Source organism: Mycteria americana (assembly GCF_035582795.1).
Source record: "Mycteria americana isolate JAX WOST 10 ecotype Jacksonville Zoo and Gardens chromosome Z unlocalized genomic scaffold, USCA_MyAme_1.0 Scaffold_30, whole genome shotgun sequence".
NCBI classification, from domain to species: Eukaryota; Metazoa; Chordata; class Aves; order Ciconiiformes; family Ciconiidae; genus Mycteria; species Mycteria americana.
Genome location: NW_027445437.1, coordinates 2,812,970 through 2,825,957, shown reverse-complemented (window position 1 = coordinate 2,825,957; position 12,988 = coordinate 2,812,970). Strand labels below are relative to the sequence as shown.

The 12,988-nt window shown below is 37.8% G+C and overlaps 1 protein-coding gene across 12 annotated transcripts in view; it reads right to left on the bottom strand.

Annotated features, from left to right (window-relative positions):
* The window catches only part of ZNF532 (zinc finger protein 532), a 51,546-nt gene that overhangs the window by 24,008 nt on the left and 14,550 nt on the right, over positions 1–12,988 (bottom strand). For 11 of the 12 annotated variants that reach the window (XM_075489150.1, XM_075489141.1, XM_075489149.1 and 8 more), the window contains 3 exons: positions 10,160–12,519; positions 3,615–3,796; positions 487–663 (listed from right to left, as the gene is read on the bottom strand). In XM_075489150.1, the coding sequence (XP_075345265.1) occupies positions 487–663; positions 3,615–3,796; positions 10,160–12,499 (2,699 nt within the window). In that variant the 5' untranslated portion in view covers positions 12,500–12,519. The remainder of the gene's footprint in view (positions 1–486; positions 664–3,614; positions 3,797–10,159; positions 12,520–12,988) is intronic. The other variant, XM_075489152.1, reaches the window with a different exon arrangement.

Genomic DNA, 12,988 nt, shown 5'->3' with positions numbered 1-12,988 from the left:
ATTTACCCAGATGACTATCTGCGAGCATGTAACAGAAAAAAAATAAAATCACTTTTCCCCACTTTTCAACCAGATGTTATGAAAATCACTGCATAAGCCCTGATGAGTCTTAGCAGTTCTTTTTGGAATCACATTATCTTCATTCACAGTAAAAATGCAGATGAGCTAAGCAGATTAAAAAAATCAGAACGAGCAACACACTAGCTGCCTGTCCAAATAATTTTTGTAATTACTGTATTACTCTCTTGTAGCGCTCAGTGTTTAAAGAACCGCTATTGCTATGTTCATGGAAAATTAAACCTTTGCCAAATAAATTGCCATCTAAAAACTCATGAAAACATTACACGAACTCCATACGTTACCAACAGGATGAGAAACCGTTGGTTGTACAGTACGTGACTTTTAAGATTATAAGCACAGGACAGAATGCAATTTCACAAGTTATTAAAATGCAGGCAAGTGCAGTAGAAGATGAATTTTGCTTACTTTGGTTCGCCTATCTTGATACCCGGGTGTTGTGTATAGGCATGGGAGTGTGTGCTGGGAGCAGATTTAAATGCCATGGGACAGATAGGACACTTGTAAAAGACTTCACAGTGAGAACCTTGAATATGAGACTTGAGTGCCGCCACATCAGAGTATACAACATTGCAATGCACGCAGCTGCAAAAAGAGTGGAAAAGAGTCAGTTCAGCCTAGCCCAAAGCAGTACTGAAAGAAATGGAATCAACACTGATTTTTCAAGCAAGTGGAAGAGATAAACTTATATATACAACCGGATAAAACGATGTTATTTTGTCAATTTAAACAACCCAGTAAGAATCAACATAAACAGAGATTTGCATATCAGAGAGGAAGAGAAAAGAAATTTCCCAAAATTAATTTTAATATCTAAGAGATATGAAGTCAGAACATGTTTTTATGGCATTACAACAGAACAGATAGAAGGGTCTACAGAGGAATGCTCTATTGATTGTAAAAGAATGCTTAAAACCTCTACAAATTTGTAAAGAGATTTTACAAAATGCATTTTTATCACATGCAGTGGATTGTACAAGGTACGCCACAGCAATTTAGAAACTACCACCAAAATGGAAAACCAGTAAGGAAAACATTTCCACCATTTCCCTTGTTTAGATTTAATGAAGACATACTGGTAATGATTTTCTGTACATGTAACCAAATCAGCACTTGGATTTAAAAACAAACAAACAAAAAAAGAGTAATTTAAACTCAGGACAACTAAACTGAATCTCTACAATAAGATCAATCTGATGATTGGAATTCTGAAAATATTTTTCAAAAACATACTTCTGCTGTGTCGAAAATTTGTGACCTTTCCGCATCTATTCTAAAATGAAATGATTAAAAAATTGAATTAATATTAGTACATAAGAATGTCTACACACAATGGTCTCTTTCAGTGTCACACATCTCCAGTACTAAATGCTACCAAGTAAGTCCAAGAACATACTGCAATAAGCAATAAAAAATAACCTGTCAAATGAACAAATTTCTTATTGACTAGTATTTTGCAGTAAGTTTTACAATTTAAACATAGAAGGCCTCTACCCTTCCAAAATTTTAATTTTGGCATCTACCATGGTAGTATGATTGTTGTCACATAAACATCAAATCGTTTTTTGATAGTGTTTTACTGTCTGCCCTGATGATAGCAATAAAGCAGGAAATAGTTATACGTTACATTCAAGAATCCCATTTTCCTTTTAAAATGTATCACCTTTGAATTTTATGAAATGTCATCCTTTCTTTTCTGAGCACTTAATTCACATTCTTAATACTACTAATCAAGTTTATATCTATCTAGTCTCCACTTACCAATGCATTTTCTAAAGCAAATGGTCTTTGTGTTTTTGAGTCTGTTAAGATCTTCTCTGCTTATACAGAAACGAACATTTCTTCATAGAGGTACGAAGCATGATCCTCTCATTAACAGATCGACTCCTAAGGTGTCACCTCAAGAGAACTGAGTCGCATCTCTCACCTCCCCATCCCATCCGGTCTGGATTTTATTCTCTAGTGTTGCAACATAATAAATGATCCTCAGCATCCACCATTGTATGTTAAAACAGTTCTTAAGGACCAAGCCTTCCTTTCTTGGACTGCTATTAACAGCTTTCTTGTTTTCATCTTGGATGGATGCAATTAAACTTAAGGTTGAAATTTTCAGCTGATTTAGTTCAGACAACTAGCCTAAATCGCTCAAATCAAACTGAACTCCCTCACAGAGGTCGTTTGGAAAGGCAAGGCAGGTTATGCTGTTCCTCAAGCAAACGCACCATGGTGATAAGGAGATGCTGAGGAGTCTAAGAAGGAAGACATTAACTTTCCCAGATGTTGCTTTTCTTTGTCTAGGTATTTTTGGTTTAGTCTTACCATATACAGAAATTCTGACTTAGTGTGACTTGAGATGTTTATGATACATCTTGAAAAGTTTAGTAACTTTAGTTTAGATTCACAGTGAAGGATTTATGAGTCTTATGGTGTTACTGCTGTAGGCCAGGAGTCCCTGAAGATGATTCCATGTACAAACCGAACAGACACAGACTAGGGGCGAGGAAAGTTGAGTGGAGGTAGCAGATGTAAGAAATGTAGGACAAGACAGACTACTGCTTGGGAGAAAAGAATAAAAGAGAAGAACCCAAAGAAATGCAAAGAGGGGAGAGCTGTGTCATGCCATGGATTCAATCTGAAGACAGACTGCCACAGCGGCTGGTCTGATGCAGTGAAAATGTTTTCTTCCCTTAATGGAAGATTTCACAGCCATCCTAGTAAATGAGCTTGTCGCACCTTAAGGGGGAAGAAGCTGCCTACTGGTAAGATTTTAAATCATCCTTCTCCAGTCAGACAGGGTGAAGCAGAAACGTTTTCGGAGTGCTGAGCAAAGCTCGGCTGTACGGGTTGCTCTTCTGATCTCTTGCTGTGCTGCCTGCCATTCAGTGCGAGTAAAAATTCTAAGATAAAACCATTTTTCAAGCCTTTCAAAACTTAACATTTCCATGAAATGCATCTGATCCCCATTTGCTCAGTGAGTTGCAATTACAGGGAAACAGAACAATAAAAGGGAAACTGAAGAGCAACAAAGAAGAACCAAAAGACCAAGCTGTTTGAATGAGAAAGGTAATTTTCAAATGATACAATGCTGAGGAATCTTGACTTCCCACAGAAAAGAGAGCAACCAGATAGGTGCAGCATGCCCAACGGTACTGAAAATTACTGTTCTACCAGAGAGAACAATCTAAAATTCAATGTTTTGAAAAACCTCAAAAGGTTTTTTTAAGAACCTGAAATTAAGGACATACATCTGAATTCTCTAGACCTTATAAACCGTGAAGTCCTGAATCTGACATTTTATGGCTGGATGAGATTAGCTAATATCCTGATTTCATAACATACAAAAGTGGATGTCTGAAACAAAGCAGAATCCTAATGTGGTATTTATTCCAAAATTTGTAGTACTAATAGCATTGTTGCCATGACAACCTTAAACCCATGAAGCTGTATTCTACAAACAAGGCTTATGAAAATGGAAAATTACTTTTAAAAGCATAAATTATACATAAATTGACAACGAAAGTAATCATTATACTGACCGAAAACCAACTCTTCGGGTATAATGCAGGCAGTTCTTAGTGACATGAGTCTGGAAGTGGACAGATCTGCAGATTGCTCCACATTCGGGACACGTGTATGGAGATTTATGCTGATGAATTCTCTGGTGTGATGCAAAACTGCACTGGTTAGGAAGCAGCATCTGGCAGATATTGCATGTCTTCTAAACGATAAACCAAAATAGATGAAACAAAAGGTTTGGTTCAGCTATACATAACGTCTTGTGTCAAACACTGTTAATATATCAAATAAAAGGTTAAATGTTATGACTGTGATGTGAACCAAAAGAAGTAGGCAAGTACTAAATGCAGGCCCTACTGACAAATCTTGTAGGACAGGGCTGGCAGATATTGGCAACCAGACATATTGGCATTCTGGGCCATTCTGACAAAAGAAAGCTCTTTCATATACCACTGACCATGGGAGAGGCATGTTGGTTTATATACATTTTACTTAGATGCCTCACAAGACTACTTTAATAGTGCAAGGGGCCCAAGTACAACTTGAGAATCAAACCCTATCGTTTTAACTCTGTGCACCACATAAAGTAAAAAAAAAACCAAACCCACCAAATATACTATTTTCACTTTCTTTTATCCTTATTCCTGATGAATTCTTATGGTAATATCCATAATACCAATAAAATGGAATATTATCAGGCAGAAAGTGCACAGGTAATTTCAAAATATATTTCTCGGGCTAGAATACATCATCTGCATTATATCAGCATATTGTGCATCTGAGTAAAAACTAGAGATAAATAAAGTATTTACAAAGCTTTTCTTTGCAGGGCGATCTTTCTACATGCAGGAGTAACTTACTAAACTAATTATTTTCTTGTCTTTTGTTACACAAAAATAATTTTAAAAAAATCTTCAACTACATGTTAACCATATGCCAAATCAGAAACACTGAAATTCTTTGGGTGCTTTGTGCCATTTTTGGGATGAAATGCAAATGATGCAACCCAGCTGTAAACAGGCTTCACTTTTGCTCACAGTTGCTTTCCATCACTGGAGGGCACAAAGAGCCAAACCAGTAAAAGCATTCCAGAAAATGTTTCATTTACAGTAATACATCTCTCCAATCTCTAAGCAGATAGCTGACATCCTGTATGGAGCTATGCTTCTGTTTAACTTTGATGATGGAAGGTGCTTCACTGACTTCAACAGAAACACTCACGGTCTCAAACTCAAGCACAAACACAAGTCTTTGCAGAACAGGACTTTAACTCAACTTCGTTTCATACGACTTTGCTTTGTAAGGCTTCTCAAATTATTATTACTATTATTTCTTATGACTTGGGACTTATGAATCTCACCAGTGACTTACAAAGATTTAAAAAAAAAAACCAAGACTCCTTCATGACATGGGTATTTTCTTAACATGAGATTTGCGTACTTTTAGAAAAGTTATCCATAAGAGTCTTGCAGATGTAGTGATGTGTACATTTTGCAAGAACACAGAACAAAACAAGACCTCCAGAGCTGCATTATAAATTATTTACTAACCTATGTATGAAGAAATCCTGAAATACATAATTAAGAAATAATAGTTTCTTACTAAAAGGTGCTTCACAAAGTCACCCCCTTCTTCCAGTTTAGGCAACTCTCCTTTAAATCTCTTTTAAAAAACAGTAATATGCAGATCATATAACAGCAGAATCAAAGCTACCACTATAGAAGAAATAGTACAGTGTTACAAATAACTTTCATAGGAGTCTGACTTACTAGTAATGGCAACTACACCAGTAAAAAAAATAACCTGTTCCCATGTAATCAACAGGAGACAGACACTAACTCCAAAGACAGAAGGAAAAAGACTTTATAGTCACTGCAAAAAATGATTCTTTTTTCAAATAGAACACTGTTTAATATCAAGGTCTAAAGTAAGTTCTTAATTGCCTTAGCATTTTTACAATATTACTGATATTCGAAGAACAAGTATATTTTTGTATTACAATCTGTACACTCCATTTTTATTCTTTTTCCAAAATAGCTTAATCTAAATGCTTTTCTTGAGGGTGTATGCAAGTACTTTGACCCTTTTTTAAAAACAGTAGTTTCAAGTAGAAACATTAACATGAAACATCTTGTGGTCACACACACAGAAGCAAGAAGTGTATTTTCATATAGTTCACTTTTTATGTTTACTTTGTGAACATGGTGGCCTGATATGTTTGAACACAGTCTCTATCCAAATGCAGTTCTCAAATGTCCTGATGACAGCAAGATGGCGAAATGCAAAACATTAAAAGAGAGGAAGTTAAGCAAAGAAAATCTACCATTACTCAAATTCAGGTTCAATATTAGCCTACTGCCAGCCTAAAAGATTAGTAGATAGCACAGATAACGTTTACTACCCTTGCGGAAGGCTTTGCCTGAGGTTAACTATCCACGGGGATTTGGAACTATCAGCCTGATTAGAGCCTTTGTGACACAGTAAGTCTGAAATAGTGTTCAGACACATATAAATATTCACTTTGAAATGCCAAATATTTGTCCTCAATTGACCAAACAGCTACGGCCGGAACCACTGACTCATGCCCTCCGACACTGAACAGAACTGGTTTGGGATGTTAACTTTGTCTTCAGCGCAGGCTGAAAGGCAAAATCCTGACTAACCACAACTCTACTTCAAATGTGCTTGCCACATTTACTTGGCTTCAGTACTATTCCTAAAATCTATCTTTTGCCATTTATGTATTAATAAGCAGCAATATAATACTGGAGAATATGGAGTACTACTTGATTACATAAGAAAACAGCAAAACAGAACTTTTATTCAGTAACAGAAACATACGGTGTTTTCATAGTCCTTCCAAAGCGTTTTGTCTGCAGCACTACAAAAGGAAACCAGGATGCTACGCCACAGAAGAGCCATACAACATTCCAACCCCAACTAAGCGTATCTCTCTGATTTTGCCACAAGCAGCCTGCAAGATTCACCTGAAACGCTAGTAACTCAAAAAATGACACAAAATGCCAATAATGCTATTTGTTAAGGCCACTGGTTTGCTATTTGGATGAGTACAGTAAAATGCTTAATTGTAACTGATTACAGCAGAACAAGAAGAACCTCCTGTTAAATTCTGAAATTCAGCATGTTTGCTTACCATTTTATTTTGGGCTTAAGGTGGCATAAACTTCCAGTTCTCTCATTCCAACCCATACCAAAATAAAACACAGTTTCTGAAAATCATCACCTGCCTGCATTTAAAGTCAAAGTTTCAGAAAAAAAAGGGTTAGAAGAAAAAATGGTGGAGGTGGAAAATAAAGATACACAAGAACTATGAGTATGAAGGGAAATGAGCTATGTAGTTTCCATGGGAGCTATACACTTATATCTGTAAATAAGATGAACATTAACATTTATCAGCCCAGGTTTGCTACTTTTTTTCTTCCCCAGTAAGTAGATGAGGGTTTAACTCAGCCAGGAAACCTGTCAGTGAGTGGTCCCATTCCCTTTAACAAGAGTATTAGTGGAAGTAAAATATTAGAAAGGTAACAGCTTTATAGGGAACATCTTTTAATTGCTAGGGCTAGTTCACTATTGTTTATTTTAAAAGAAACATTCTACCTTCATAACAGCAGTTTAAGAAGAAGTAACAGCTACTTATTGCTTAGATTCATTGAAAACATAAAACAAGATACAATTTCCATTTCAAGAGCAATTAGGTGGGCACTAGAAAGAATGATAAGCCGCAAATAACTTTTTCCCTATTATTTGTTTGCAAAATCCAAATGTTTATTTTTATTCTTTCTTCCTTCCTTCCTTCCAAGTTAAAATATCAATTTCATCTAACTTTCCTGTCTCCTTCCTCCCAAAATAATGGTAGTTTTACAACAAAAAGCCAGTGCCAAACACTAAGAAGGAAAACAGAAGTCAGAGTATTTCTTGCCCAAGCTTTTCAAGGGCTAACACATAATGAAAAAGTACTAAAATGTTTATTATTTACAATAACAACAAATGCCTACATGGAGTCTTTCTTCAGCAAACACTACCCTTGCAGCAATGTTTGGGACAAAAATGGACAAAAACATAACAAAAAGAAAGCAAGATGTATTGCTCTCACTAAAGCAGCTGTTCAGTTAAATGGTTTCCATGCTGGGCATTTCAGTATAGCTACGACACTACAGTATGTAATAAAATGCAACGTAAAAAAAACCAGCACAGAACTGAAAACTGCTGCTTGATATACGAAAAGGACTAAGAAAAATATATAATTAATTTTAAGAGGCTATTTCAACAAAGAACATTTAAAACTACGTTTATTAAAAGTGTTCTTTTAAAACGGAACAACAGGAAAATAGCTTCTTTTCCTCCAGTGCTTTGCAGCTACAAGGCTGTTTTTTGTTTTGTTTTGTTTTTACCCCTGGAAATCCATGGCCTAGTAAACAGGTATTAAGACCTTGTTCATACATCAGCCCTTAAGAGAGCCAGTTTCCAACCAGAGACACAAACACATTGACCGGTAGTAGGCAATGCTGACTGCTTTCTGTACCTTCATGACCCTTCCTCCCTGGACAGCAGTACCCGTGTACCCATACTTATCTTTCCACCTAACTGCAGCTATATTTTGACATTCTATGAAGATCTCAGTTGCTTTCCCGTAGCAAATCACCAGGGTAAACAGTATCTAACAGGACACGCATAGAGAGCAAACTCAGCAGCAACAGGGCAAAAGCACCAGACAGAGGTAGCAGGAAAGGGCAAAAGGTGTTTCTACAAATCTGTTTAGTTTACCTGTCCATACAAAAAAAGGCCTCCACAGAAAGCCAGTACATTACTTTATCTTTGCTCTTCTCTATTTTTTTCATTTTACCCTTATCTCAACCTCCCAACCTATTCGCAGCATATCTGTTGGTCTCTCATCCACTTGCTTTATCTTGGTGCCTTCTTAATTGCTTCATTTTATAGCATCAAGAACAACAGGGTTTTCACAAGGGCTACTGGATCTTATCATACCAAATGATAACTAATGGATCTACTATGGAAAAAAAGATAAGTCTAACACCAATAAGCACCAGTAAAGGAGTTAGCTAAAAAAACAATTACTGAGTACTAAGTAACTCAAGAGCTGGTGCAGAATACACTCGTGGTCAGCCGTTAGATACTGTTCAAAACTGCAGCAAGATCTGAGGACACAATACATTCTGCTAACTTCTTTCTGACAAAAAGCTTGAACAAACTTGCTTTAGGTAGGCACATCTGTAGGATCTTACAGATGGAAATTCATTCACATGGCATTTCACTGTGAATCCAGGCAATTTCAGCCTAAGTCCACTAGCCAGTTAGTAAAGTAGGAGCTGAGGCAGAGCCACATAATCCACATAGTCAAGGTTATTTCCACATTCAAATCTCTTTGCATTACTATCTGTAGTGGTGGGTGCAGCTTAACTGCTTCGTGGCCACAGAACAGGTCTTAGGCTTAGTAAATAGATTCTGACAGGAACCTGCGCTTCGATGACTAGTGGATTCTTTCCTAACTGCAGGACTTAAAAACCTTTATCTTGCACATTGCTGTGCGATTCCCAGGAATATTCCTGGGGCACCCCTGTCTTGATCAGTCTGAGCATGTCTGCAGGTTTTCAGCTTCCCACAAAGCAAGAAGCTGCAACACCAAGCTCAACTGAATGCTTTGAAACACACCAGAATCCCTTTTAATTGGCACGCCCCAACTGAAATCCAACTGTAATTAACGATCTTAACTCTTATAGGATTATAAAATACATCGCACACTGATTAATATTAACTTTTATTGAATGACGTGTTTCTTTCAGATTAGGCCACATACATTAGTAAAGAATTTTAAAATGCTTTGTAAGTTTAACTCAATAGCAATTGTAAGAGGAAAGGAAAACCAACACAAATAAACCAAATGGTCACCCAGCAAGAAATGCATGCTAGTGAACACCACTCTCCACTTCTGTTTAAGAAAGACCTGAAGAAACAGCATGCATATCCTTTCAATAGAATCAGTGTGCCATTTATTCATTGCCTAGCGTCCCTGTAGATAAGAGGAATGCCTAGCTCACTTATGGTGCTACACGAAAATAATAAAAACTGAAGACAAATCAAGAATGAATCACTTTAAACGTATCATTCAGATTGAATAGGCGGGCTGTTAATGAGGGTGCCAATTAAGTGGATTCCACAGGATACTCAAATTCCAAAGCACAGAAAGAATCATTAAAAATTCTTAGTAGAATTTAGTAGAATGGTCTTAAGACCATTATTAATTTCAGTATCATAGTGTTCAGCTGTAAGAAAGCTAATGCTAAATTTTAGTAAAAATACATAGTGTAAATTTCAGACTACAGGGCCTAAAAAAATTCTAAGAAAACTCTTATTTAAAAAATGTTGACATTCACTATGTAAGCGCTTGCAAGACTTTTTGTGGTTTTCGTTTATACTTTTAATCACAGAGGTTCAGATAATTAACAGCTAAATGAAAGTAAAAACATATCCAAAGTCTCCTAGGCTTATAGATGAAACATTGGAATTTAAACATATGATACCCTACTTGTCCACTTGTGTCTGCAGCCTGCTGGAAATGAGTTGCAAGAGAGGTCTCATCTTGGAAAACTTCATTACACTCCAAACACTTTAGACTATGTCTACAGAGTTTCGATGGATCTTCGTCTAGTGGCATAGCTGGAATGACAGGTGTACTTGCTGGGGCTGATATTACTGTCCCAGTTATGCCAGACTGTATCTTTGTTACAGTATGCGTGCCAACTCCCACAGGGCTTTGAAGCATAGATGTAGCAGTATTGCTTGAAGGAGATGCTATCATTTGATCTGCTGGGACTGGTTTTAGAATCAGGTGTGAACACTGCATCACAACTCCTTTTTCCTTGTGTCCACGAGCATGGGAAAGAAGACTGCATTTATTGTAGAAAACTAAATTCTTTGTACAATGATTACATGTCACTTCAATTCGCACACTCCTCCTGTCATAATGCTGGGTCAGGCTCTTCTCAAGAGCAAATGAGTCGCCACACTCCAAACACTTGTAACCTCGTGTTGGTAACGTTATTCCGGCATTGGCAGGAGGACTAAGGTTTGGGATGTAAACTGGTACAGGATTGACACTACTCAGCACCTTATTGAATGCTTCCACTACAGAACTTTGTAGAGATGACACCACCTGGACTCGAGACACTTTTTTAGAAGGCTGTGAGGCTGCTGCAGAAATTATTGCCTGCTTTATTTGTTGCTGAGGTTTTGTTAGCACTTGGCGGAGTTCAGAGGTGGTTTGAGCACCTTGAGGCAGAAGATTAAGGTTGGCAAGATGGACTGTCTTTGGCACAAGTTTAGCACTGGCAAGGCTTGATGCTGGCACCACAACAGTCTGCTGTTGTATAGCGTTGGCAGCTTTTATAATGGCGCTACTGGCACTCTGCACTGAAGCAGCAGATATTACAGTGGCTTTCACTGTAGTATTGTTAGCAAGCTTCAAATTAATAACCTGTGAACCTGCTGTTTTAACTGCTGAAACAGGGAGAAAGGCAGTTGCCACAGGTTTGATAGTGACCTGTTTTGGTGCAAGTTCTGCAGATGCAACTGCATTGGTGACAACCGTGGACTGGAGAGGAGCTCTAGGAGGAGAGGAAAGAACAGCAGCAGAAGTTGGAGAGGACAGGAGAGATGTCATGGAAGTTACCATAGAAGCAGTCTGCTCTGGCTTTTTACCAGAGTCCAAGTCAACTTCTGGCAACACTCTAGTAACAGTTCTCTTGATCTCCCCAGAAGAAGTCTTGATGGTTTTTATGCGAACTTTAGGAATTGCTGGTGTTGACCCTGCAGGAGAAGACGGAGACCCTTTGCTACTGTTTTCACTTGATACACTTCTGGGACTATCAGGTGGTTTGATAGATGGCTTTTTAGCACCATCGATGAGACTCTGAGATTCAGGTGATTTTTCAATAGCCCGGGGACTTTCACTCATGTCTTTTGGTAATGGAGAAGATTCTCCTGAATTGGACTGTAAATCTTTACCGGTATCTGTAGCTGCCTTTTTAGCACTCAGTGCTGCAATCGCAGCAATGCATGAAGAAAGCTTTGCTGATGACTTTGCTTTGGACTGTGAAATGCTGGCAAGATTTGTTTCACTTTTTTCAGTACCTAGTTTTCCATCAAGTACCCTGTTTTCAAGAAGCTTCTCAGAATTGTCTTTTAGCAATTTGTCCTCTGTTTTTCGAGCTTTAAAAGGCTCATAGACACTTAAATTCATGGAGTTTGTCTCTGTCTCTCGTTTAGCAACTTTACTTTTATCTATACTACTTGAAACTGGGATTCCAGATTTAATCAAGTTCTCCCCTCCAAGTGCCTTTAGTTTGTCGTATTCCTGCTGAGATACAGATCCTGCCAAGACATTTGCTCTGAAATTTGCACGCATCTCCTCTTTATCCGGAGGGTCATCCACCTCAATTTTTTCATCATCATCAAATTCTTCAGCACTTGATATTGGGCTAAACTGGTTGAAAGCTGAATCCTTCAGTGTAGTCTCAGAAGCTGACCCATCATCTTTAAGTGACTTCCCTTCATCTTTACTGTAACTATCAAGAGCTGATGACGTTAGAAAGCCATTATGCAAGCCATTGCCTGTGGAATGGTGGCCATCCTTGTCGACTCCTTCGGAAGAATCTATAGTACGCACATTTTTCACAATGACGCTCACACCAACATCAGATGATGATGGGGCATGAGAATCTTCATCTGTGTGAGCATTTTGTTTTATGTGGCTTTCATGGTCATCATGTCCAGATTCAATAGCTGCTTTTGGATCAACCATGTCTGGTATGTCAAAGGCTGCAAGAAGGTCATCGAAATCTGGGGTCTTCATATCCCCCATGGTCATGTATTTGATTGCAAGCAAATCTGTAAAATAAGCAGAAAGTCGTAATCTCAGTATTTTAAGCTCTAATACCACAGTCTTACACAAAATAAGCGTATGTTCACATATGCCAAGCAAAAAGGTGTTATTTCACTTCCGGAGTAATATTTTCAGAAATTGTATGTTAGAGAACAGTGTTCCAGTGCAAGCGTACAGTCAAATTAGTACACCAAGAGCTACAGTAATCCATCAACTTCACAGACTGTAACCTACTAATTTCATTCTAGGCACAAATTTCTCTTCAGTGACTTTCTTCCTGTCCCCTCTCCTACACTCCTCCTGCCCTCTCCCACATACACTACGATTACAGCAAGATACCTAGACTTTCATGAAAGTAACGTGAGGCACTTGCAATTCCTCCTAAGTCTAGATTTTCCTGGACATTTGCATTGCCAACCCAATGAGCCTTCTTGAAGATGGTAACAAATGTTTCTAATAACAGTTTAAGACTGT